The following is a 27,763-nucleotide window of genomic DNA, read 5'->3' as shown; positions in this document are numbered from 1 at the left end:
ACTGCATCCATTAGGGCAGAAGCAACCTAGAACAAAAACCCACTCTATTAAGTTCAGAACTTCTGTGCTGGTTTTGAGACAGCAGTCTCTCTACGGGTTTAAAAAGAAAGGAAGCAGAGCTTAAAGCTGTACCACATGGTTCTCTTAGTCCCGAACTCTGCTAGATATTATATGAAGTTTCCACATTTATGGATTGGAAAAAAAGTGAAATTATTCTTGATAAATCAAGATATAGTTCTGTACATAAAGACATCACTGATGTCATATAGTTCAAACTTCCAGTGAAAGACTAAGCAAACCTGATCAATTCATCAAGTTTACCACAAACTGCCAACAGTGTTCACTGTCTTTAATTTGCTGCTTGAATTCATTCTGAATGGAGGGCCGTGTGCTGGTGTAACGCATGGGCACTGATAAAGCCATTTGTCTCATTTGCCGATAGACTGCTGAAGTCAGCTACCGAGACCGCCATTTTGGCACTAGTAATATGATGTGTATGATTCTCAAAATCAACAGCCAAGTTATTCACCGAAACTTCATTCATGAAGGATTCTGGGACCGCAATTCCCATTTTCAATCTCTTGGCAGGCCTTTCCGATTCTTCACTGCACATGTTCATGGTGTTTAATTCAGAATGATAAAATCCAGTCTCAAATAAATTAAAACAATCACTTTCGCCATTACTAGGCAAGTTAAGCAAATCTTCTGTTACGACAGGCACATGATTAACTGCTGTTCGGGGCAAACTGTCCAGAGGTGGGAAGGCGTCTTCTGAGTTCACATCTGTAGAATGGCAGACTGTAGCTACGCTGTTGGTCAGTGCTGGAAGACAGAAAAAGATGTTATACAAGATGTAACCATTTCCCCGACCTATAGTCATACTAAGCTTTTCTAATTTACCTTTTAATTTACCTGTCAAATCATTGGCAGTGATTGAATTCAGGAGGCCTAGTTGTTGATCAGGAATGGGCTCTAGTCTATTATTTGATATTATGGCTGAAGAAACTGCACCACCTAAAGCTTCTGCTTCATCTACCAACCGATCCATGTAGTCCCTGCAAGAAAATGATCATAGAGAGGTTATTCAACAAAGTCCATTTGGAAAGCATAATGATGAACTACTATTAATTGTGGGACATCCTAAATAAGATATTAAGCACAAATGTTCTTCCAAAGTTTTTCAACTTACGTGACTCCAGGATGGTGGTTGTACCTCTTTTTTCCAAATCTTGTTTGTTGAGCAAAGTAATCATATCGTTCAGATTTCTTCCACATGTAATAAAATGCTACACATTCAGCAACTGTCCTGGTTCTCACCTAAAGACAGGAAAAAAATAGCCTTAATATTTGTGGTAAATTCTTATGGAGAAGGAGTCCAAATGATAAAATACTTGGCAAATTGTTAATACTTGGAAAAGTATAAATTACTAGTTTGATTCCAGTATGATAGTTCTGCAAATATCTTATCAGCTGTTAGCATAGAAACAGAGAATGAGTTTACTACAGGTAGTCCTCAACCTATGACCATTTGTTCAGCAGCTGTTCAAAAGGACTGCAGCACACTCCTGATTTCATGTGCAGTACACATGGGCTTCCCCTATGCACCCCCATTCTCCTTACCTTAAATTCTACCAACTTAAGACCCACAAGGTCACTTAACAACTGCAACTAGAAGAGCCAAGGGAGTAGTCATGATGCATCACTTAAAGACTGCTTGCTCAGGCACTGAGATTCTGCTCTGAATTGTGATCATAAATTGAAGACTACCTGTAACTTAAAATGGCGGTTTTCTCTCCATGTATTTTAAGTTTGTTACAGCATGTTCTAATACAGTCTTTATCTTCTTCCTTAACCTGATGTTTTAATGGCTAACAGTAGAAACTACTCTCTTCTAAATATGGATTCATTTTACTCTGGTATTCATACATTTAATCTACTCATAACACACTAAGTGGCAAAATCAGAACAATTACCATCTTATTTAATTGAATAAAGGTGTAATTGTCCCTGACTATAGGGTTCAAGAAATTCCTACAGAGTGGTTTGGTGGTATGCACATACAATACAGAATTTTACAGTGCATAAATTACTAATAAAATCTATGTTTAAAAAAGCTTGACAGATAATTGGAATTTTGTCCAAAGCACTTAATTCTTATAAAAGCAATGCTAAGTGAGGGTGGAAATCTAAATTTTTAAATAATTATTTTATCTCTTAAAAATACTTTTAATAAACTTCATAGTTTGAAATATGATTCATTGGATATCTTTATAGATTTGGTTAAATCTCAGACTTCCAGAATTTGGATCAGAACGTTTATTCAATATTTGGAACACAAGCAGTTATTAACAATGTAGTGCTTTCTTTTCTTGTTTATATGATGTTATATACTGGCCATTTGTGGACACTCAAATGGTCAGGATATAATGTCATATAAAGAAGAAAAGAATGAAGATATCCAATGAACCATATTTAAAACTATGGAGACAGAGAGGGAGGGAGGGAGAGAAAGAGAGAGAGAGACAGAGAATGAATTTTTTTATATATAGATAACATGGGGGACAGCATCCAACTCCAAGAAACTCCACATTAGTACTCCAGGAACACGAGCTCTGCCTCACCATGACCTGCAACTGGAACTGCTCATTTAGGTAGGAATGAAAGAGTACTTTTAATACCCAATTCTGGGAGACAATCCAGAGAAATACAATAGTCAAGGATTGAATGTTACCAGAATCTAACTGGATCAAGAAAACATGGAAATCCCCAAACCTCTGAAAACTCTTTGGATCCATTAGGAGCTTACATAGACAAATCTAATGGATCGACTGCTCTTGCAAAGTCCAGAATGTTCATGATCCACAGTTGACAAGGAAGTGATCTAACCACATCAAAGGACAATTTCTTCAATATAATGAATGTTTTTGGAGTTGGTCTATTTATAACATTAATTTTCAAGGTCCTTTTAAAATGGCTATATTTCAAATGATATACTATCCATAATATACTTTCATTTTGTTAATCAGTTCTGCATAATAAAATTATTTTCAAAAAGCCTCAAGTGATAATGTTTGTAGGAAACAGTAAAACATGCTTATGAGTATAGCAGCTAGGTAAAAATAGTTTATAAAGAGGCATGCTCATTTACTAGATGGGTAATTCAATTAATTATATACTTGTAAATTATAATCTCTATAAAAATTGTAAATCCCTTATTTACTCACTTGTATCCCCTTCGTTTGCCCTTTTTCCTTCCCTGTTTATATATTTCTCTAATATGTCTACAGTAATACACTGTAATTTTTTTAAAAAAACCAAGTAACTGGTTGACAAAAATATGCCTTTTATGTTGTTTTACATATTCTGACCAACTACTCAAATGTTAACAACTTTATCATTTAGAAATTATTTCTATACCTGCTCACCTTATCTTTTTGTATAAGATGAAAATCTTTCCCATATATCAGAAGTGCATGTTCAAAGTTTCTACATTCTTCTTCTGTCCAAGCGGTCATATCTTAAGATGGAGATTAAAGAGAGAAACTAGTGAGGATTTGATATTTTGACAAATCAGCAAGCATTTGGTCCCAACATTTGAAAAATAAAGAAAATCTTTTCAACAAACTAGACTGGTTCATGCAGCAATCTAAACCAGAATGTGGTTTTACTTGATTTTTGCTTACCTTGTGCTTGGAAGGTACTATGGTTTGTAAGCTGTAGTTTATCTTGGGCTATAGTGTGAACTTAGCCAATAATAGTAAGCCATAAGCAGAAATGATATTCCATCAATTCAGTGGTGGATTTCAAATTTTTTTAGAACCTCTTCTGTAGGTGTGGCCTGCTTTGTGGGAGTGGCTTGCCAGCCATGTGACAGGGTGGGAGTGGCTTGCCGGCCATGTGACAGGGTGGGCGTGGCTAACTTGTAAAATGTGGTGAAACTCACTTAACAACGCTCTTGCTTAGCAACCAAAATGTAGGTTCAGAAACTCTGGCATTTGAAGCATGCAAGTCTTAAAGCTGTCAAGTTACAAGACCCTTGCACCCCTAACCCTTTAGAAAAAAACCTCCAGGGGTGTTCAAACTTGACAGCTTTAATTCTTGTGGACTTCAACTCCCAGAATTCCTCCTCTCGCTCTTCATCTTGATGATGTGCGGACTGGTGGGGGGAGGGAATTGGAACCGGTTCTAAACGGCACTGTAGATTTGTGGAACCTCTTCTATAGAAGAGGTTAGAACTGGCAGGAACCCACCCCTGCATCAATTGCAGCAGGAATTCAATAGGCAGGGAAAAACACTCACGGCTAATGATGAGGTCATGCATACATAACTATATATTTCATACAACTTCATTGTTTCAAGCATTCTTTCTTGTTATCTGACTAGTATTGCAACAATGATAAAGAATGGTGAATGTTTGTCTATAAAAGTGTAACCAGTGGTAAGATTCAACCGGTGTAACAACTGGTTTGCTGAGTGTGTGCTTTGCGCACGCATGCTTCACACGCGCCCAGTGCGTTTGAAAACAGCTCAAAAACTTACCCTTTACTGCAGCCCCAGTGAGTAAAACAGCTGAGGCTCAGCAATCCGCTCTGCCACGCCTATCAGCTGGGTTTCAAACAAAGGAAATATAGGATAGACTAGTGCAGGGGCAGGTGAGCAGGGTCAACTGGTTGCTGGAACTACCGGTTCGCCTGAACCGGTCCGTACCAGCTGAATCCCAACCCTGAGTGTAACTGATTCTAGTTACTGATCAGAACTTTAACCTTATGCAACAGAATCTTCCAAGAGACTAGATGCCTTCTTTAGTTATCTAAGTATGTGGAATAGTCCAGCTGTTACTCTTGAATCACTCTGATTACTTTGCTGCAATTTGTTTTGGTATTACAAAAACATGAGGAACTGTATTGAATAACAGTCATCACAATCCAGGTCTGCACTTGTATGATTTAACATTATTGAACGTATAAACCTCTTGATAGAGGACTTACCCTGTGATGTCTTTCCATTTGAACAGTATTTCTCAATAGCTTCCTTTAGACTGTGGTTACACTTGAAGAGTTCATAGAGTGCCTAGTAGAGATTGCAATATTTCTTGTTTAACCAGTCAAAAGGAGCATACACAATCCAGCAGCTGTAATCTCATGTCAGTCAAATGTTTCTATTACAAGGTTATCTAGCCACTTCAAATAAAACATTGTGCAGTGTAAATAGATACTAACTAAGTTGGATCAAAACCTCTTCCGGCCATTAAATGCTGCTGATCCAGCAGAAAGATCTTAGTGGTAAAAGACTATGGAAGAAGCTTAGTGAACACTACTTTCTACACTGTTTTGGAGCTTCCTTCCATTCTCCAGAACAGACTGCCAGAGATCACTAAGAGAAGGTAAAATGGCAAAGTCTTCCTCCTGCAATCAATGAGATGAACCTCCCATGTAAATGGAGTGACCAGGGTACGAGGGGCGAGAGATGCCCCCTAGGTAAAAGATAAATCAATGAATATAGTTTCCCCTTCATCCCTCTTCTGGGCAGAATCTCCTTGTATCTCCATTGTTTCAAAACAACAGCAGCAATAGCAAAGCACTTAGACTTATATATCGCTTCATAGTGCTTTATAGCACTCTCTAAGCCGTTTACAGCATATTCCCCCAGCAATCTGGGACCTCATCTGGGCAGCAAAAATGAACTAAATCCTTCTATAAACAAAGTAAATTTATCCTTTTATATACATTGTTTATGGACAAATGTTTTAAAGCCAAAGAATAAGATGTGATATACAGTAGGTATGAAATATATTAACTTAAAAAAATAGAAAAAAAAGGAAACATATTTGTTTTTGCATGCCTAAGCATAAAAAAAGAGAGTTCAATTGGCAAATTGTACAGAGATAAGATTAAAACATACCTGTTCATTGTCCCGGGTATGCACTCCATCAGGAATTCTGCCAATTATTTTTTCATTTCCAGTTCTTACGGAAGTTTCAAAAAGGTACTCTTTAACTTTATTTTCTGAAATAACATCAGGTTGCCAAAGTAGCTGGTCCTCATTTTCATATGCTATTAAGATATATTCAAATATTGATGAGACCAAGTGCCCAGTAATCCAGCAACCCCCAGCAATTTTTTGCACATATTACTGGAGAGTAATATATGCAAAGAAATATACAATTTATATCATTTATAACATTTTATGGCCTACACTCTGGCATGATAAAGATCCAGTTGTGATTTTCCTCTAGGGATATTTGTTGTCATATCTCTTCAATGTCTTTAAGGATACACACACTTGTTTTCTAAGGAGCTATATTATTATACAGATAGTCCTTGACTTATGACCACAATGGAGCCTAAAATTTCTGTTGTTAAGCGAGACATTAGTTAAGCGAATTTTGCCCCAATTTATGACCTTTCTTGGCACAGTTGTTAAGTGAATCACTACAGTTGATAAGTTAGTAACCCGGTTGTTAACTAAATCTGACTTCCCTATTGACTTTGCTCGTCAGAGATTCGCAAAAGGTGTTCACAAGACCTTGGGACACTGCAATAGTCATAAATATGAACCATTGGCCAATCATCTGAATTTTGACCACATGATCATGGGGATGCTCTAAAGGTCATAACTTTGACAGTCATAACTCACATTTTCAGTGCTGTTGTAACTTTGAACAGTCACTAAAGGAACCATAAGTCAACTGTAAGTCAAGAATTACCTGTACTCCTGCTATTTAGTATATATGTTACCACAAACTATTAAGATTTGTTTTTCAGAAATATCAACTGTAGCATCTTTAAAATTTAAAGTAAGATAATATGGTTAATAACATATTAAAAACAGCATTTAAAAAAATAACTATACAGTTTTTAATGCAAATGTTTAAGCATCTCATATTGTTGAAATCTGCATCTTTTTTTTCTCTTACAGACTTTCTACTGTCAACTTAATACCGTGTTTCCCCGAAAATAAGACAGGGTCTTATTTTCTTTTGATCCCCGAAATAAGCATTTGGTCTTATTTTTGGGGAGGTCTTATTATTTTTGAGTGCAGGAAACAATGAATGTGGTCACCTCATGGCTGTTGCTGTGTTGCAATATTTTCAGAGAGGGCTTATTTCTGAGGGAGGGCTTATTTTAGCACATGCGCTCAAAAGCCCAATTGAACTTATTATTCAGGGAGGTCTTATTTTCAGGAAAACATGGTATTAGATTATTATAATGAATAATTACCAACTATTTAAGTTGACAGTAGAAAGTCTGCCACAAGATTATCTAAAAAAAGAGAACAATGTAAGCACGAACAATTGATTATATAGGAAGAAAAATTCGATGTAATTATTTTCTATGCAATTCACCCCCTTGTTTCCTCCCCAGCTCTGCAGCAGCAACTTCCTGCTGTCTTCCCCACTGACTTTGGTTGTTGAAAGCCAGCAGAAAGCTGAGAGGAGAAGCTTGCTTAATGTTTGACAATTCTAATTTAACAACAGCAATGGGGATTGCAGATATTGTCATTGCTAAGGGATGCAGCCATGTGACATCATGCTTTATGACTGCATCACTTAGCAACAGAAATTCCAATCTCAAATGCCATTGTAATTTGAGGACTGCCTGTAGTCCAATGTATGTGAAAGACAACTGTTAGGGTGTGATTGAAATGCTAATATTTAATCTATGAACAGTCCAGAAAGCCTCGGATTTTAATCATCTCCAAATACCATTAACAGTTAGCTAAATAAATGGAATTATAATTGCTGCCTTTTTATTGATAAGAATGTTCAGTCTTATATTGTAAAGAAGAGCTTTATTCTCATTTATAGTATAGCAATAGCACTTAGACTTATATACCGCTTCACAGTGCTTTACAGCCCTCTCTAAACAGTTTACAGAGTCAGCATGTATTTTGCATATTTATCTAATATTTTAAATTGTGTACTCCCCTATATTCCCATTCATCAGATAGAGGTCAAGGAGAGCATGAAATGGGACCTGTGACTGACTAAAGATGTTAAAGTAGTAATCATGTCTGAATAAATTAAAATTTCAATTAGCAGATCCCAGATGCAGCAAACTGCATTTCTACCCAGATAACTCTGAAATGGGATGTACAAGTCTATTGCATCTGTAGTAATCCAGACACAGCAGTTAAATTTATCTTAATTTACCACATTTATGGTGATTTATAACTTGTACGTAATAAGATTACACATGAGATAAATTAATATCTCATTTGCAACATCTATGTAATCACACCATTATATAGATGACAAACACAATCATATCCTTTCACATTTAATAGATACTTGGAAGTAACAGATACCCCTCTCCTCAGCAGGCCTGTTAAAATGTGGTCACTGTAATTCTTAGCAATTTTTGAATATGTATAGTACTCTGTAGCATACTTCATTTAAACACTCAAAAACAATTCATAAATTAAGTTCAAGATAACTCAACCAAATATTCCATGTCTCACAATCTTGAACTCAAATCTGTTTATGTTTTTATTTTTATTTTAATTAATAATATATTTTAAACAATTATTTTAAAAGCTAACAATTTAGTAAAAAGTATTAATTACCTTTTTCATCATTGCAACTTTTGCCTAAGAAAGGTGGTATTTCAGCCTGGTATTGTGAACCAATCATTATTTCCTGAAAAAAATTAGAATATAGTACTGTAAACATACATATCTCATTATGATGATATATATTTGTGAACCAAAAAGATCAGGATTCAAATACTGTTTTTTTTCTCAAGATCCATACCCACAAATATTTCCAGGCTCATACTGGGATCACAACAAAATTCTCCTTTAGCAACAATACACTCAGGCAGATCTCGTACTCTTTAGGTTACAGTTGAAATGGGGAAGTAAAACACTTTCAAAGGCAAATACAATTTGGGAGACTTTGAGACCTGCAATAAATGTAATTCTACAACATACATCTTGATATCAGACTTTACATACTTTAAGTCTATAGAACACATACAAAAATTTATATATTACTATAAATCATTTTAAGAATTACCTTTCGCAAATCTTCAGATGAATTACCGGTATCTACTTCCACATCTTCACCATCAGATTCTTTATCACCATCACAGATAGTGTTTGCTTTTTACAATAGAAAAGGAGTGTTAACAGACAACTATTTTAATATTTTTAATGTAATACTGAAATAAAACATCTCTATCAAATCATGTCCAACTTCTGTACATGTTCCGATGTTCAATGCTAAGTTCTTTATTTCATAGCTACATTTTTGTATCATTCCAATCAGATGACTGTGAATGATGGAAACACAGAAGAGGCCCTTGTCTGAGCTCAAAACATCTGTTTATGTCTCTACACACTTCCAAAATTGCTTTAAAAGCATCAAAATACTTTCAGGGTAGTGAGAACCCTTTTGGAAAAGGAAACATTTTGCAAACCCCTAATTCCTGCACCATAGAATTATACATTTGACTGTAAGCAAAATTGCAAGCCCTGTCCTTCCCAACCTTATATATGCTTTAGCAAATCAATACCTAAAAAATCCAGAGTAAAATAACTAATAACAAATATTCATTCCACTTACATTTCTATCTATCAAGTTATAGGGTCACCTAACTTGCAGAAATGTAACTCTAGGCAGTTCACAATGGTAGAAACAAAATCACAGCATTCCAATCACAAATTACTTGGGGCATACCAACATGCACTCCACCTATCAGAATGAATTCATGTAATATCCTAGCCCTAACATTCTGGCTAAACAATACTTTTAATAGCAATCTTACATTTCTAAATTACATTTACTTTACAGTTTCATCACATTCTCTAAGATTTGTTTCTTTCCAGGTACAATTGCTTTCTTTTGTCAAAGTCTGGATGTGCAGAACCAAGTGAGATGAATGGGTTTACAGAGACAATGTGATCTGGGATTGTACAACCCAAATAAGTGATTAATGTACCCAGAGATAAGCTGTGATGCTGCCTATTCTTAAGGAATATATTAGCCATATTAGACGACTTGTGTTTAGCTACGTCCAATATTTCTTAGGAAATGATGTTGAGAACATGGTATGGACTGTTAGAGAAGATCCTAAAGAAAGCTCTTGTCTAGCTCTTTTAAACAGGATTCAAACTCAGTCAGAGATTAGAAATAGCATTGACTGCTTTGTTGGTTGGCTTTCATCAAGACTGGTAGGGGAAATGCAGACCTACTGGCTGCATTCAATAGTGCCAAGCTTGGTATCTGAGATTTGAAACTAATTCCACTTCTGAGTGGGCAATTCTAGTCAGTAGTCTTGAGACAAAGCAACTATAGTTCCTGAATGTGGAATAGCAGACCTCAATTGTCACCTCATATGTTGTTTAATATCCATATGAAATCATCAGAATAGATCCTTTTTTGCTTTAAGATGAGGTGTCATTAATATGCTGTTAATACCCAAATTATATACTGTCAATCCAGGTCATGTAAAAGATGATCTGGATGTTTTGAATCAGAATATGGAGACTGCAATACTGTAATAATTGGAATACTGCATTCAGTTTTGGTCGCCACGATGTAGAAAAGATGTGGAGACTCTAGAAAGAGTGCAGTGAAGAGCAACAAAGATGATTAGGGGACTGGACACTAAAACATATGAAGAACAGTTGCAGGAACTGGGTATGTCTAGTTTAATGAAAAGAAGAACTAGGGGAGAAATGATAGCAATGTTCCAATATCTCAGGGGTTGCCACAAAGAAGAGGGAGTCAAACTATTTTCCAAGGCACCTGAGGGTAGAACAAGAAGAAATGGGTGGAAACTAATCAAGGAGAGAAGCAACTTAGAACTGAAGAGAAATTTCCTAACAGTTAGAACAATTAATCAATGGAACAGCTTGCCTCCAGAAGTTGTGAATGCCCCAACACTGGAAGTCTTTAAGAAGATGTTGGATAGCCATTTGTCTGAAACGATATAGGGTTTCCTGCCTAGGAAGGGGGTTGGACTAGAAGATCTCCAAGGTCCCTTCCAACTCTGCTATTGTATTGTATTGTAAAGGACTGAAATTGGATGAAAAACCAGAGAAAAGTTCAGTTGATATTCATTTGTAAACAGCATGGTTTTCTTGTCACAGAACTATTGGTTACCATAGATAGGATCATAATTCTCTAAAGGAGTAGTTCTTTCCTTTTGATTAGCTTCACTCTGGACCATGTTAGAACCCTGCCAATTAAATTCTTAACTTTATTTTTACATGCAACAAATCCAGCAGAATTTGTTCTTCAAACCAAAACAAATCACTAACAGTCTCTCTAATTTTAATATAGCTAATTTGGGATACTGATTATATTTCCTTACATCTTAAAGGCCGAGGAAAAAAATCTGTTGTTTCATGTGAAGTAACCGATGGTGTCAAATCATCAGCAGAAGACTGTGTTTCTTCATCATCTCCTGACAAAAGGTCTTTGGCTATTTCCTCCTATAATCAAAAGAATCAATCATTAGTATCATTCATGTCTTGAAGAATTAACTAATAAAGCTGAGTTCTGATTCAACAACAATCCGGGAAGGGGGGGGGGAAGCAATTCAGTATGATTTTTCACCTTGAGGTGCCATATTGAAATTAACACATTAATTGAAATAGGACAAAAGTCCCTAATATGCCTTATCCCTCATTCAAAACCCTCTAACAAACTCTGTCTCCACATGAGAAAAGTGGAAAAAAATATGTGTAATGCTGTTTGATTAAAGTAGTGTGCTATTTTATACTAGTGCACTAAATGGATGAGGAGAGATGAACTGGATTCAGTGATTAATGTGTCTGTTCTCCAATCACGTAATGCTACATTCAGATTACATTGGTTTTCTTGATCTGTGAAGAAAAAACTTGAAAGAGAACCTTAGTTCAACTACTTGCCTATTTACCATATTTTTCGGAGTATAAGATGCACTGGAGTATAAGACACACCAAGGTTTTGAAGAGGCAATTTTTTTTAAAAAAAAAGTTTTTGCACTCTGCAAACTCCCCAAAACGGCCCATGTTTCACGAAAACAGGGCCCCTTTTTTCACAAAAAGGGCATGAATAGCCTTTAGGAGGCTTGTAGAGTGATCCGGGGGGGGGGGGGGAGCGGGTGTGGCCAAAACCAAGCCAAAACCGGCCCATTTTTGTGAAAACGAACCCATTTTTTGTCCAAAAAAGTGCATGGATAGCCTTTAGGTGGCTTATATAGTGCTCCTGGGGGCGGGGGGGGGGGATTGCACTCTGCAGACCTCCCAAAGCCTCTGCATGCCTCGTGTTTTGCACAAAAAAAGGCATGCAGAGGTTTGGGAGGCTTGTGGAGTCTCTGGGAGCTGGGGGGGGGGCAAAAATGACCTGTTTTTTGCTTGATTTTGTCCTCCCATGCCCCCAGGAGCATTTTGCAAGCCTCCCAAACCCTCTGCACATCCATTTTTGCAAATGGGGTGGGGGTTTTGTGGGCCACAAATGCTGTATTCAGTGTATTAGACGCACCCAGATTTCCCCCCCCTTTTGGGGGGGGGGGGGAAAGGTGCCTCTTACACTCCGAAAAATACGGTATTTCCTGTCTATTTTTAGAAACTGCAAGAATTGTTAAGGTTGTGTGGCTGGTTTAAGGACTATACTTTTTATGTAAAATAAAAGTATCAGTGAATTAACCTTTTTCCCCCGACACCTTAAATAACAATCAGCTCCAAATCAATTATAGCCAATTTTTGTCATCACTCTTTTCCTTTGGGCAAAATCTACTTTTGAGTAAAATGTCACATAACTATCTCAATCTAGAATCCTTTTCACTACAAATGTTTATTACCTTTTGCTTCAAAACAAAATAAATATGGGCATTTTTATAAAGTTAGAAAGTAAAGTTTCATTTGAAATTCTTTCCTCTAATCCATAATATTTTTTTTATTCTTTATCTCTTTATAGCTGTTGAACTTTTCTGTGAATTTCATCCTGTTCTAGTTATGTTTTAAGGAAGCTACTTTTAAGAAATCATTCAAAACTCCGCATTAATTTCTATTAAATACCTGCTTCCACCATATAGAATACTTTAATTTCCCTGAAAATTTTACTTCTCTTTCTCTCTCTCTGTATGTTTGTGTGCAGGTAGATAGGTAAGTAGGTAGGGTAGGTAGGTGGATAGATGGATAGACAGACAGATAGACAAGACACTTTAAATACATTTATATACATATGTACATTTTTGTTAGCTAATGGACAGTTGGAACACCAGTTTCCCAAACAATATTTCAAAACCTGCTTTTAACTTTTTCTTGTTTTACAAAAAGAAAAGAAAAACCTTATACAAAATAGCAACTAATGTACTTGCCATATTGTATCCTACTAGAAGTTTACATCAAAGCTGTAATAACTGGGCACTGGTAATACATTTTTAAAACTTTACAGTAATACAGATATATCCATTCTTCATTTTAAATTCTGCTATTCTACTTAAAACTAGGCTTGTTCACATACTTGTCCCACCGTTTTTGCGGAAATGGCAAAATTTCGACGGGTTGAATAACAACCCACTGAAATTTAAGGAATAATCAATGTCAGATTCATGGTCAGATAATAAAAGAATGTAATCTCTCAGTGAAATGAAGTCATGGTAATAATAGAAGCTAGGAATCTCCTGCATTTTAGGGCAACATATAAACTTACTTACTTTATCCAAAGTCATGTCTGGAAGCTCATCTGCAAGTTCGCTTGGGGAACTATCTGCGCTGGAACTTGCTATAACAGGAATGGTAGATTCATAGCCATAGAATGCTAGCAAATCTTCTAATGGCATGCTTCCTTCCTGAGTTTTTTAAAATAAATAAACAAAGAGAAAATAGATTGCCATTTGTAGAAGACAATATAATTTTGCACACATGTTGAGGAACAAAGTAGCTTAAATAATTAAAAAGAAATTATGCTATTGGTAAAAATATTTATTAACGCTTCATTGTTTATTGAAAGTGATAATCCCCTTAACAATTTGAACTATTAATTTACAATCTAGCGTGCATCATTAAAATTGAAATACAAAGTATTCTCTTAACAAACAAGAGAGCTGAAGGCAGTGCCACAAAGCAATCAATGTTTCATTACATGCAAATTATATAATAATTAGATTTATCTTTGGAGCTAATACTTCATTCCAAAAAGAAGTCGTACTAACATTACTTTCCCTCATTTATATTGCTAATGTAAATAGGTTTTCCAGTTATTTTTAAAATAGCATTTCCCAGAAATTATTTTTTGAACTGATTTATATCACTATAGTGGTGTACATAGTTGCCACAAAAGTTGTAGAATGCAGCACTCTCAAACGATGTTTAAGAACAAACCTCTAGATGCATTCTTTCGGGAGGGGGAGTCTTACCTTTTCTAAGTCTTCAATCTCAGAACTGAAATTTTTGCCTTCATCCATCATTTCTTCCTCTTCCAGAGTTCTTTCATCATCATAATCATGTACCAACATTTCAGCTGTAGGGTCAAAGTCATGATCCTCAGAAGATAAAGAGCCAACTATAAAAAGATAATTTGAATCTCTTTAGCAAAAGGTACCAATATCTTAAATTTTACATTACCAAAATTCAACAATTAAATGCCCCAAACAAGCATGTATCAACCATGGCATGAATTTTAAGCACGGCTGTAGATTCTGCAGAGTAAATCAAATACAATATTAGATTAATGCTTCTTATTTTAAAACAATTCTATAGGCTCATAATTCGGCCTTTTAGCCCACCTTAAGTAGGAAGGGAGTTCCTTGGAGCAAACACATTCAACGGGCATAGTAGAATGATTTCATTACAGCTTTTGTCAAAAGCACTAAAATTGAAATAATCATATTTGCACTTATACTGTACTAGTATTAGCTACACCAGTCCTAAACCCACTGTAGCTATACAATGTAGCTATTATTTTCATAGCTACTCGATTTTGATTTCATGGATTACTGAATGTGCTGAAACAGTTATAAGCATAATAGTTTGTATGTGAAAGCTCACAGAATCTGTTATTAGGAAAATAGCACTATTTCAGAATGCTAAAAAATGAAGAGATGGTTCAAATTCTAAAGCTAATACATTTTGAGGGAAGACCTAAAGCTACCTAAAAATTTTAGAACTGGTTTCTACAACTCATTGTGTTTATAGAACCGTCTCAATACAAAGCATTATTTTTTAGACCCTGAATTGCTAGGAATTGTGGAAGATGTTGCTCCAATGGCTTCAGAATATCCCTTTGGGAAGATGGTTATAGACTGTTTTGCAGATTTAGAAAAACATATTTTAACAATGAATGGCAATTTTTAAATCATGCATATTGGCAGGTAGAAATACCTAGCTGATTATGGATGATTTTGACAAAGATAAGCGGAGTTTATACTTGGATGGGAAACCACCAAGAAAGCTCAAGACTGTAAGCTAGAGAAGAAGGTTGAAAAATGTCAGGAAAAAAGGCAATAGCAACCAAATTCCATCCTGTTGCCAGGAATGTAGCATGGATGGGCTCTTACAACCCTCAGGAGTCAGCTGGACTCGGGTGAATCTTTGATTTTTGTTTTTAGTACGTTGGAAGTTAACAGAATGCCTTCAAATTATACATTTCCATTAAAGAAAAGTATTTGCACTTGGACATAAAATGTATGTTATTTACCCGAAACTGTCAAAATTAACCATCTAAACAAGCTGTAATTTTCAGTAATGTACATAAAATATAAAACAGCTTATTTTATTTTTGGAATGTTCTTTCTTTGAAAATGATTATGTATGGCACTTAACAGTTGTTTATTCAAATTAATAAAATATGTTCAATCATGATAGAAATGATTATGACAAAAATGTGACATTTAATAATAAAATTTCAAGAGTTTAAGCATTATAAAGTGCCTTTATTCTTGATTGAAAACATAAAATTAATGCAATCAATCATGCTTAACTTTAGCTGATTTTGCTCACTGTTTTTTTAAAATGATTCTTAGAATGAATATTAATCTTAAATAAAATTTATACTGTAAATAAGATGGAAAAATCTTAAGTTACAATAAAATTGGATCATTATTATAAAGTTAATATAAACCTATGCCTGCCTTTATCAGAGCAAACCATAATGATTTCATGAAGCTTACTCCCTAAAAAAGTGATATCACAGTTCCAAAGATGAATTTTAAAGGAAGGGGAGTAAACATGGGTATCATGTGTCACTTCCTCAGTCTGCTAAATGGATGATAACAAGGCTACCGTCAAGCAGATGTAGTTGATTGGCTTGATCTACAGGGCCATTTTGGGAAATAAACCAGCTTTGGATTCAGAGAATCCAAGACTGATTTTAGACAAATGGCCAATATTTGGAACACAGCAACAGATCTATCACATTGTTTTTGCAAGGCTGTGCTTACTGTTGTGAGCCATCGTGGGGACCTTATCAATCCAATCAGGTGGATTTACTTCTGAAAAACATGGTGATCAAGTTAAAAAAGCTGGAATTTTCAACTCATTTCCCATAAAGAAAGTCCTATTGAACTGTAGTGAACTTACTTCCAAATAAGCATACTTAGTATCATACTTAGCAAGTGGAGGGAATCTTACCCATCCAAACTTGTGCCAGACATCAGATTTCTAGTGTAGCACTGCACTATAGTTACAGTAGAAAGATGTTTTACCATTTTTTCTGAAAAATGTATTTGAGATACTTTTGAAATGGTTTTATATTTACATATTACATGTATTATTAAATATATATATATATATTTAAGGAAGAAGACCTTGATAACATAGTTCTACTCAGAATTTATCCTAAATTCAAAGGGGCTAATTTCAAAATTATACCCAGAAACATTGTCAAATTAGTTAATATTTTAAAATATAATGTACTGTGTAACAAGTTGATCAAAGGCGTGTTATAAGACACTTCATACATTTTATATGTTGTCATTATCTGATAGTTTTAATTTTGATTTTATTACAAGTTAATATATTGCACTTTATTTTCACTGACAAAAATAACTTCGCTTTTATTTCTCATAAAGTTATATTTCTATTTAGTTCATTAACATCCTGTAAAGAAAGAAATTAATATTATTGCTTAAAACTAAAGAAGCATTATGATCAAGGATGAATGCTTCAAAATGCAATGGAACTTTCCTTAAGGCAATATACACAATTAAGGAATACATACAATCTATTCTAGCCAGGAATGGTTGGGTCCCATTATCATCAATGAAACTTACTTCCAAATACGATTATACTTGCTTTTATTTTCCTTTGAAGGAACAGCATATATTAGCTGAGCATCCCACTATTCCTGCAACTTTGTTCCCTAAACATACTCCAAAGAGTTGACAGAACTTCTGGAAGAGGATTGGGGAAGTATATAGGGTTGAAGGACACACAAAAATGACAAATTTCTACTAAGTGAACAGAAAACTGCTAATCAGTTCTCATTCCCTACTTTTATTGTATTATTTTTCTTTGTACCAATAAAATAATGCACTGTTAGAGGGTCTAAAGCCCATATTAACAATCTTATAGTAAGTCCAATTTACTTCTGAAAATATGGTAATCAAGACTGTGATTTTCACTTATGTTGCAAAATACAAATTAATGAAAATGGTTTACTTCCAAATAAGCATGCTTCATATCATGCTTAATAAAATAGCAGGAGGTCTGCAGATCACTGAAGCAACATACATTTTTATTCAGCAATTTTTTAAATTGAAGCTTCTTGCATATTCAATAAATGTTTGGAAAATCAAACAGAACAATTTGAAACTGATCACAAGAATTTCTATAGGGCAGAATGCCTCTGCAAAGAGCTTCATACTTTCAATAAGAACCAAACAGGTGATTTTAGGATAAAACAACTGAGCATGAACTACAGACAATGAAGAAGGAAGTAATCATTTTAACATCATCAAGAAAACACATAAAACATCTTTGATAGATGTGCCTGTACTCGGGCCCTTAGCCGTACCCAAAAGCTTCCCACTGCTGGAATCACAGAAGAAGGAACTGAACAGGACAAACCTGGGCTCGAACTCCCAAAGGAAGCCTGGAACAAGCAATGAGAGAGGGAGGGGGAAAAATAGATTACAAATAGCTTGGCCAGAGAGACTTGGAAAAAGTGGTCTTATAAAAGGGAAATGTTAAGGCAACCCCTCCTAATTATTCAATCTCTCTTTCTCTTAGACATACACACTTCCCCACCTTTCCCCCCCCCATTTCTCCCTCTAACTTCTTTCTTTCCCCTCCTTCGCCTCTCAGCATCCCTCCATCGCTTCCCCCCCACCCGCACCCCCACCGCTCCCTCTTCTCGCCTCCTTTTTCCTCCGCATTCAGCCCCCAAGTTGTCTCTCTCCTTCCAACCTTCCTCTTTTCCCAACTCCTCCGCCTCGTCCCCGACGCGAGACCCGGGCCTTGACACTCGTCCCATCCCGGCAGGGCCCGCCCGAGAGGTGACAGGGGCAGCTTAAGAAGGAGAGACCAAAAGATCCGGGCTGCCCGTCGGAGAATCTCACCGCTCCGTCGCCTCCCTCCTCATCTCACCCCAGCCAAACCGTCTCCATCCCGGATTCCGACCCGCCGCGGAACCAGAGAAAAGAGACCTCTCCGCTCCCGGCCCCGGGACTGTGGGTGGAGACCGGTAGAGCGCTCAGCAGACAGCTATAGGCAGACGGACCGACGGACGGACGGAGGCAGCCGCGGCCTAGTCGCTTAGGCTGCGCTTCTCCGCTTCAAGTAGCCTGAGGAGCCCCCAGCCGCCCCCCAAGACCTCTTTGCTAGGGCTCCGACCCCCGGGAGGGAGTTATGGGGGTGCCGGAGCGGCCTGAAGGGGCCGCCCTGCCGCGAAATTCGACCAGGAACCGGCCGGACCCCAGCGCCCCTACCCGCTTTCCCCACTCACCTCCGCCATATTGGGAGCGCTCGGGCTGAGCAGCAGCGATGCGCCAAATGCCCGGATGGGGCCGCTAAGCCAATGGCAGCCCGGCCGGGACTGGGGCTACAGCCGGGTGGGGAAGGAGCGGGGAAGAAAGCGGCCTCCCTGCCTTGCCGGGCGGCGGGGTAGAGGCGGAGAAAAGGGCGCCGATGCTCCGTCCATCCTGCCGGAGACTTTGGCTACGCCGCAGCCCCGGAGGAACGCCGGGAGGAAGGAAAGGAAAGGGGAAGGTGGATGGGAACTCCCCGCTCGCAGTCCGGCCATGGGGATGAAGCCTTCGCCTCATTCGCGAAGTTTGATGGGACCTCTCTTAAGCGCCGGGATAAAAGAACCGCGGCAGCGGGAGGGAAGGGTCCCCACGGGACTAGTCCACCTGGTCGGGCCGGCACGGTAGTTCGAGCACCGCGCTGAAAACGCCTGGCCGCGATTTGCTTAGATAGCAGCACCGAGTAGCTGCAGCGACAACAGTTGGAAGGGGCCGTTTGGGCCGTCGCCACTAGCCGCCTGGCCACTGTGGGGTTCCCCACATTATAGGTCTCCGACAGACGCCTGAACGCCGCCTCTAGTTGAGGCGAGGATCTCCGGGAAAGCGGTGCTAACTCGCAATGTTTTCCAAGCATCTCCCGAGCCTACTGGTAACGCGTTCGTCCATCCCAGTGTCGCTACTAAACCAATCGCGCTGTGGCTGAGGATGATGCCAGACGCTCAGCCATTAATTCTTGGCTACAGACTTCGAGAAGAGAGAGGGTTTGGCCACAGGGATCCCTGGGTTCACCAATCTAACAAGTTTTTAAAAGTTAATTTTCAGCTTTTTTTTTTATTACGGTTGCTTCACTGATGGGACTTTTACCAGAAAAGTAGGGGGTCATCATTTTCCACTTAGAACCCTCTTGTATTTTCCCCATTCGTATTTTTCCCCACAAAAAAATTATTAAGAAATAATAGAATAGATGCACACAATATATTCTGACAGATTGGGCTAAGAGCCTTCTTTGGCAGGCACCAATGAAAGTAGTTAGATTAATTAATCGTTGTTTTATATGCCTCCAAACAACTTTGAACAAATAAGAGATGAGGAAGGAATTGCTGGTAAAAACTGTTTAAATACATAATAAAAGTGTTATCTAGAAATATCTTAAATTCTGCTGGATTAATACTTGTTGCCAAATGATATAGCTAGGTTGTAGCGGGATGCATAAGTTATTTTCAAATAAATATGCATAAGACAGCTGGCTGATTTCCATATTCAATATACTCCATTTTCTCAGATGAAATATATGCATACATACATAATCATTAGACTTTTCCATTTCAAGGTAAGCAACATTATATAGAGTGTGGGAAAAGAATATGAAAAGGAATGAAAATGTAGCCAATACAGTAGTAGTGTACACAAACACCATACTTATTTCTCCATACTTTTCAATACTTGCAAGTTATAATTAGTTTAACCTCATCCATATACTGCTCATATATATTGGGTTTTTTTCACACTTCAAATCTCCTGTTTTCTTTTTGTGGGTGTCTTTGAATTAGTATCGACTATTTTCTTGGCAAGATTTCAGAAGTGATTTGCCATTGCCTCCTTCTAGGGCTAAGAGAATGTGCCTGGCCCATAGCCATCCAAGGTTTGTGGCCTAGACCACGGTCCAGAGGTTTCTATTCTGATGCCTTAATTTCCACATCATTCTCTCTCTCTCCCTCATCTCATCAAATCCATCAAAGGATGGCTTTCTCGTTATTCTTAACTCATTTATTATTCCTCCATATATTTGTTCTACATTTCACTCCTCATTCTTTCTGACCATACCCCTTCAGTATACTTCTTTCATACTGGTCATTCATGTCCTTCTGTACCGATCCACATTCAACTCAGAGTACTTAGTTATTTTTGACCCTTCTCTTTTTGTTTGCCTACTTATATTGAAGTATCCTATTTCCACTGAAATCAATGGATTGTTATGATTCTCTTAACTTATCCACCTCATTTCCATTTAACAATCGATAGAAGCCACTCTATGAAGATATTTTTGCTTCTTTCAAAAAATGTTCTTCATTGCCAACAGGCTGAATATTAACCACTATCATTCTTCCAGAATTTACACATTCAACATTTCTTCTTCCATTTCCTATTTTTTCTCAATATTTTTCCAAAATACACGAATTCATCTATTTACTCTACTTGTTTTACCATTTATATATAACTTGTAATAATGCTATTTTCCCTGTCAGACACAGCTACCTATATTTTTGACAGTCATTTTCAGATCCTATTCCTTGCTGTGTCATACACTTCCTCTAATATTCATTGCAGGTCTTTCAGGTTCTCAGTCAACAATTCAGCATTATCTGTACACAAAAGCATATGTGAATTCCTGTTCCCAGCCAATACACTTCTGACATCAACACAAATATTCCTTATATATTTATCCATTAGCGTGTTAAGCAACCAAGGGGACATCACATATCCTTGTAGTTCTGCTCATTGAATATTCTGTTTATTCCTCTACATTTTTATTTTCACCAGAGTATGGTATTTTTTTCTTTCCACAAAAATTGAGGAAGAAAAGACAGAATAGTTGCCTAATGTATTTTCACAGGAGCTCCTTGAAACCCCAGTCTAAAAGCACAATGGAAGTGATGGGAAACTACAGATTTTGGATCTCTATAATAAACATAACTTATTAAACAGATTACAATGCAATTGTGTATGTAAACATTTTGAACAATTTATTTTATTATTTTATTAAATTTTTAGGTTGCCCATTTCCCCTGTAATGTGATAACTCACTAGCTAATTAGAAGGAAAGGTAGTATTAATCCCAGACACACTGACTTTCCCTATGCAGTACTCAAAATCTTCATGTTGGGTGCTTCACTTGAGATCCTGGTTTCGTTTTACTAAATAATGATGCAATACAGCCATTCAGCTCAGAGTTCACCTGAATCCAATGCACTCTTCAAATTCCCAAAATAACTTTATGAAACATGAAAATCTTGACTTCGTAGTTTATCCAGATATGTCACTGGATCAAAATAATGTAGATAATGGGCATATAGATAGTTGCATATGAAATTTTAGGCACCATTTTCAAATATGTGTGTTTTAATGAATCTGTAAATGAATGGATGTAGACACATCTACATGGTATAAAGTTATTTATACATTGCATATTTCTATAAATGTGAATACTAGTTTACTCTATATGAGTAGTTGTTTACAGATTCAGAATTAGAAAACAGTGGATAGGTACATATGCTTAAATTCTCTCACTTTTTAATTCTTCCCTTGACAAAAATAAATCTTCCAAGTGTTTTCTGCTCCTGGTGATCAAGTCTTTCTATTGCTATATTTAGATTTTCTTCCTCTCTTGTTCTTGGTATAATTCTTCTGGCTCAGAGATATTAAGCCTTTTGCTTTTACTATATTTTTATTTATTTGTTTATTGATCAATCAATTACATGTATACAGATGTCCATCTCACAAGAGGACTTTTTGTAATATTCTAGACTGGGAACTGTGGAGGCTATACTGCACCAAGACCATTATTTTTCTTTCTTGTAATTCGTGGTTGATTTGTTGAGATTTGGAGTGTTACCGAAATATCTGCATCTTTTCAGCTCCAGTTTGTTCAATGAATATAGATCTTAGCTTCTAGGACATGCTGTCATTTAACTGAATCCATTCTTCCTACCATTTGTATAGTATCTTCTGTGCTGCCCTACAACCACAAAGAATAATAGAACCACTCTGGTGCTTGATGGTTGGCTTTTTTTCTCCAAATGTATGTGATTGTGGCCTATCTCTTTTAACTCATCAGTCCAAGCACTTTGTTCCAAACATTTCAGTTTTCTACTGCATACTCTAGAGCCTAGACAATGAGTTTTGTGATACAATGGAAAGAGAGGAAGAAAGGTTTCCTTCTGAGAAACATTCAATGCAAATCATTGTTGTAAAAAAATTGCTGTGCTGTAGACTTGCAGAAAACTACTCCACCGTCAGTTAAGCTTTTCAGTGGGTAGCTTGCAGTGATTTGTGAGTTCTGTTTTGCCAAACTGACTAGTTTTTAGGCAGTTCTAGCCAATTTTTCCTTCTTCTTGGGTCTTTCAGGTTTTGTCTTTGGCAGTTCCGTTTAACTTCCATTTCTCACTATGTTCTTCACAATAGAAATTGCTAGCTGAAATTGTTTCTGTATTTTATAGTTTTCCTACTATAGGAGTGAGCAATCTCCAAATGCTCTTAGAGAACCCCATGGCTGTTGAACATAGCACACAATCATATCCTAAAAGGCTAAAAAGATTATTTAGCCAATTTATCTGCCAATAACAGAAATGCGTATCACTAGCCAAGAGAGCAGAGGAGACAGCCAATTTGGCCTCTTTGGCAAGGAGATGCTTGGATACTGTCCAGAGAAGGTGTAGCTACTTAAGAATAAGAAAATCATAGTGAGACAATTACTTTCAAGCAAGAAAAGGGAAAGAAGAATGAGTTGGTACATTGCAATTGCCCATCAGGTTAATAGATGGATGGCAAACCAACCCTGCTAACAGGCCACCTCAAAACATTTTCATCTATCTTGGTAAGATGTACTTTGCTTCTGAGTAAATAATAGTCATTATCTTTGAATGTGTATACACATATCAGCATAAACACATATAGTATATGGAATCCATTTGTTTATACATACATGTACTTCAGTCATAGACTTATTTAAATCTGGGAAGAATTATAATTCATTTTCTTAATAGGGAGGAAGGTAGAAATAATCCTCCTGGGATTCCTAAGGTACAGCTGTAAAGAAAAACTTCTTGTCCTTGTCAAGTCTGTTCTCTGTCCATTACACATTCTAAGTTTCAAACCTCATGGTACAGCAGTTGCCTAACTCCTTTGCATTCCAGTTTAATGGAGTGTAAACACCTTCATTTGATGTAGATGGAAATCATTTGAAACTTAAGAAGAGAGTTAACTTCCTATTCCTTCAGCAATGAGCTCTTGGTTCATGTAATAAAGATTTGTAGAAATGTCAATTATTCAGAATACTGGCCAATACAAAAAGAGGAAAGAGATGAATAATGAGTTTGTGTTTTCCAACTCAATCCTTTTCATCATCTCTCCCTTTTCTGTCCAATAAGGGAAAAACACTTAGCTGCCTTAACTGAGCAGAAATATTTAAGCAAATGGAGGTTTATTAGTACTTGGACTATAATTCTAATTTCTACCCTAAACCAAGAAGTCAAAAGAAATCCTAGAATAGGGAACTGCTTCCATACTTTAAGAAAACAACATAAATACATTAATCAAGTTACCAGTATTTGTGTTTAACTCAAAGGAGATTGTAGTGTTTAAGCCATCTTCTGAATTCAAGAACTAATGCAATTTAACATAGCTAAAATTAGTTGTTTGTTTTTTTAAATTTTAAGAGCTTTCATTAGTAACGGATTTCCATTTCCAAACATCTGTGGCTTCTCTGATGGATACTATAAATGTTATTTCTTCAAATTCTCCAGGAGAACAAAAACCTCACAAATAGTCATTATTAACCTCTCTATCCATATTGGGTTTAAGTTTGGATTACCATGGGATTGATGGAAAGGCCCTTTTAAATGCATAACAACATCCTTTTAATTAGAATACATACAAGTCATGGCATAAGCATAACAAAACTGGTACTTGTTCATAGTAAGCTTACTAAACTGTTGACATAGGATGCAGAATATCAACAAGTATTGGGAGCTTGCGGTTACTTGTTTGACCTAGGTTAAACACTTCAAAATAATGTGAGTGAAATGTTTTCTGAGCTGCCTACACCTTGGCACATCAAGTTATTTGTCAGCTAATTGAAGTACCATGTTACATCATTAGTGTAGGTTGACATATAAAACTAATTCTTTGACACTCCAGTGCATAACATATTTTTGGATTAGAAAGACTCAAGAAACCAGCAGAAAGTAGTGATTTAAATAAAGCACAAAAGCAGAGGGTACATTCCAGATTATGGGAAATAAAATGCAACATCCAGGGAACAGCTAGTTTTAGACTTTCACTTAAGAAGTGCTGGAAGTTTTTAATCCCTGGTATTTCTAATCTCACAAGAATGGTTGAACTATAAATCCTCAGCAATTTTAAGATGCAGGGACTTCATGTCCCAGAATTCCATTGCATGCTGGCTGGAGGATTCTGTGAGTTTCAAGCCCACACATCTTTGTCGCAGAAGGTGAGAAACATCGGACTATAGTAAATGCTGGATTGTTAAATCCCATGTTACTTTCCAATAGGATGACTCTCTTAAAATAGGCAAGGACACCGGAAATGCGGGCTGTAAATGAAAAGCTTCGCCCACTGGAACGCAACCCTTTTTACAGGCGCCATTTAGCAGCCCAGTTTTCGTCGCCAATATGAAAGTCAGCGGAAAAGTTTCATTCTGTCATTCTGTGCCAGATCCTCGGGTCCAAATAGAGACAATAAAGGCGCCCCCCCGCCCTCCTTTAAAACTAACCAACCAATCCCCAAAAGAAAATACCGTTTTAAAAGCTACTGGATGGAATGGAATGCTAGGTTACTAATCTCGCTTTCCAAACCCTAGCTAAATTGCGCAACCCCTTTTCCCAGTGCGTACCCGCGACGGACACCATCTCTTCTCGGGTCCGGACGGCGCCCGATCCGAAGGACGCTCGAGACCTGCTTCCGGGGAGCGGGGGGAGGAAGGGGCCTTGGACCTGTCCATTCCGAACCATAAAGTTTAGAACAGGCCTCTCTCGCCTTCGTTCATTGAGAACAAACGCACTATATACTGTATATCTTTGGCGCGGCGCGTAAGATTCACCCGTTAACAATGGCTTGAAACCCTTCTGAGTGGTTGAAGTTTATGATGGGGCTTCTTTGTTTCCCTCTCACCTTCTGATCTATCAAAAATAGGGGGGGGGGGGAGGCGCCCTTTCTTGCGTCAGGGCTGGATCCGTCAGGTTCCGAATCTCCTTCCGCTCATCTCTAAAGACCCCTTTTCTTCCTCCGGCGCCGTAACCTCTCCGAAACAAGAGGAAGGGGAGAGATCGGTGGGTTCTCTAAACCCACCCTTGATTCTCCTTCTGCTAAAGTATTTAATCCCCCCCCCCCGCAACCCCAGGTTTTGCTTCCACTTTCATACTTGGAGAAACTTACGGTCTTTTCCCCGCTTTCTCTTCTGCTTCTCTGCAGCGCCGCGGGTTTGCATCCTGGGAAATGAAAGCGAAAGTCCCCTGCCAGCTGGTTGCAAGGGGGAACGTGAAGGAACGCCCGGCAGAGCCGAGAAACTTCTGGGGCGGGAGGGGGGGTGTCTTTTAACAGGAAGTTGCGCGCGTTTCTACAAAGAACTTGGTCGGCAGTGGGGAAAAGGGATTTTCTTGGGAAAATGTCTTGGAAAAAATGCATTCAAAGGTTGGAGGAAAATAAACCTCAACACCAATAAAACTGCGGGCTATGCAGTTTGAAATGCCCTGCCTCTCTTTTTCGTTTGTGTGAATTTATCTGCTATCTAGCAAAAACTTTTATCACTAGTTGCAGGCAAAAAAAAAAAAAAAGTCAGCTAAACACATTTCACTTCCCACACATGATAAATATCAAGTTGCTGCTCTTTTCTGAACATCTTTCTATTATACGCAGAAAGAGAATACATCTTTCTAATGTATGTAGATACTCTCCTGGATTGGGTAGCAGGTGTACAAAATACAGCCAACATTCTTGAGGTAATGTATGAAACCCAAGGACCATATTTTTTCTTACAGGCAAAGCCAGCTGTCTGGAGAATCATGATGGGAAAATGCAAACCTACATTTAAGGAAATATGTTTTTGGTTAACCGAAGATTCACAAAAAAAATTGGGAGTGATCAAGTTTCTAACAATACATCAGACATGAGAGTGAAAAGATGGTAGGAAAACAGGAGCAGACTAGGGGAGAAGACTATTTAATCATCATCAGTTACCTCCCTACTTTTCCACAGGTATTTAAAAATCTTTCTTGATGAGTTTGTAACTATTAGAACTTTTAGTAAATAGGATGGTCTCCTTTTTTGGTTTGCGTGCCATAAACGAGGGGAGCGCAGGGGGGCTGTGTGTGGGTGTGCCAGACTCATAATGCAATGTGTGAGCCCCCCAGCCCGCATGTGCGCATGACAGGCACTTCTCCCCCGCCCATTTTTTGCATGCTTTTTTCGCCTTCCCCAGGCTCCAGAAGCTTTATAGGAATCTGGGGAGGGCGAAAAATGGCCTGCGCGCTGGCCAGCTGACAGGGCAATGCCTTGCATGCCCTGAGAAATGGCTCTGCGTGCCACCTGTGGCACGCGTGCCATATGTTCACCATCCTGGCTCTAGGTTCTTGATTCTAGGTCAAAGTCTCCTGCACCTGGTAATCCCCCTCCCCTCCCGATTCTTGATGTGGCAGAGACTTTTGGATTCTCCATCAGGAAAGTCCAGACCTGGTACATTTATGACATTATGGATGAGATGCTCATTTTGCTGCAGTATATATTACAACTGAAACATCCCAGCATCTTTCACACTACCTTTGAAGAAGGAATGTAACAAGAATGCTGCTGGATTATTCCAACCAACAAACTTGTTTAGTCCAGCATTGTGAACTAGATTGTACTTTGCATATACCAAAAGCTGTGGCGAAGCAGTGGTTAGAATGCAGTATTGCAGGCTACTTCTGCTGACTGCCAGCTGCCAGCAGTTCGATAGTTCAATTCTCAACATTTCAAGGTTGACTCAAGGTTCCTTCCTTCCAGGGTCATTAAAGGGAGGGCCCAGATTGTTGGGGCAATATGCTAACTCTGTACACCGCTTAGAGAGGGCTGTAAAGCACTGTGAAGTGGTA

General features: G+C 37.7%; 1 protein-coding gene across 8 annotated transcripts; it reads right to left on the bottom strand.

Moving 5' to 3' along the window:
- Window positions 1-362: 362 nt before the first annotated feature.
- On the bottom strand, window positions 363-26,135 carry MIER3 (MIER family member 3). 8 transcript variants are annotated; one of them, XM_032213752.1, is made up of 14 exons: window positions 26,070-26,134; window positions 17,948-18,025; window positions 16,374-16,424; window positions 14,352-14,497; window positions 13,650-13,784; window positions 11,319-11,439; window positions 9,017-9,102; window positions 8,566-8,638; window positions 5,902-6,053; window positions 4,989-5,070; window positions 3,426-3,517; window positions 1,190-1,317; window positions 913-1,055; window positions 363-822 (listed from the first exon to the last, which is right to left on the bottom strand). In XM_032213752.1, the coding sequence occupies exons 1-14, from the start codon at window positions 26,119-26,121 to the stop codon at window positions 368-370; spliced, it is 1,794 nt and encodes a 597-aa protein (XP_032069643.1). In that variant the 5' UTR covers window positions 26,122-26,134; the 3' UTR covers window positions 363-367. The 8 variants fall into 8 exon arrangements, with proteins under 8 accessions (XP_032069643.1, XP_032069649.1, XP_032069644.1 ...); XM_032213758.1 differs by lacking the exon at window positions 26,070-26,134 and adding an exon at window positions 18,878-19,924 and having other exon boundaries at window positions 901-1,055; XM_032213753.1 differs by lacking the exon at window positions 16,374-16,424 and having other exon boundaries at window positions 901-1,055.
- Between the last annotated feature and the right edge of the window lie 1,628 nt (window positions 26,136-27,763).

This window comes from Thamnophis elegans, chromosome 3 (genome assembly GCF_009769535.1).
Source record: "Thamnophis elegans isolate rThaEle1 chromosome 3, rThaEle1.pri, whole genome shotgun sequence".
In the NCBI taxonomy this organism is placed as follows: Eukaryota; Metazoa; Chordata; class Lepidosauria; order Squamata; family Colubridae; genus Thamnophis; species Thamnophis elegans.
This window is presented reverse-complemented; position numbering and strand designations above follow the sequence as displayed.

What these genes read in the sequence shown, in the direction of transcription:
- MIER3 (XM_032213752.1), bottom strand. Translation starts at nt 26,121, where the DNA reads ATGCAAACCCGCGGCGCTGCAGAGAAGCAGAAGAGAAAGCGGGGAAAA. An exon ending in CCCCACGATGGCTCACAACA is followed by an intron (nt 14,498 to 16,373) that starts GTAAGCACAGCC and finishes ATCTTTTTATAG; the next exon opens with TTGGCTCTTTATCTTCTGAG. An exon ending in CACTGCCAATGATTTGACAG is followed by an intron (nt 823 to 912) that starts GTAAATTAAAAG and finishes TCTGTCTTCCAG; the next exon opens with CACTGACCAACAGCGTAGCT.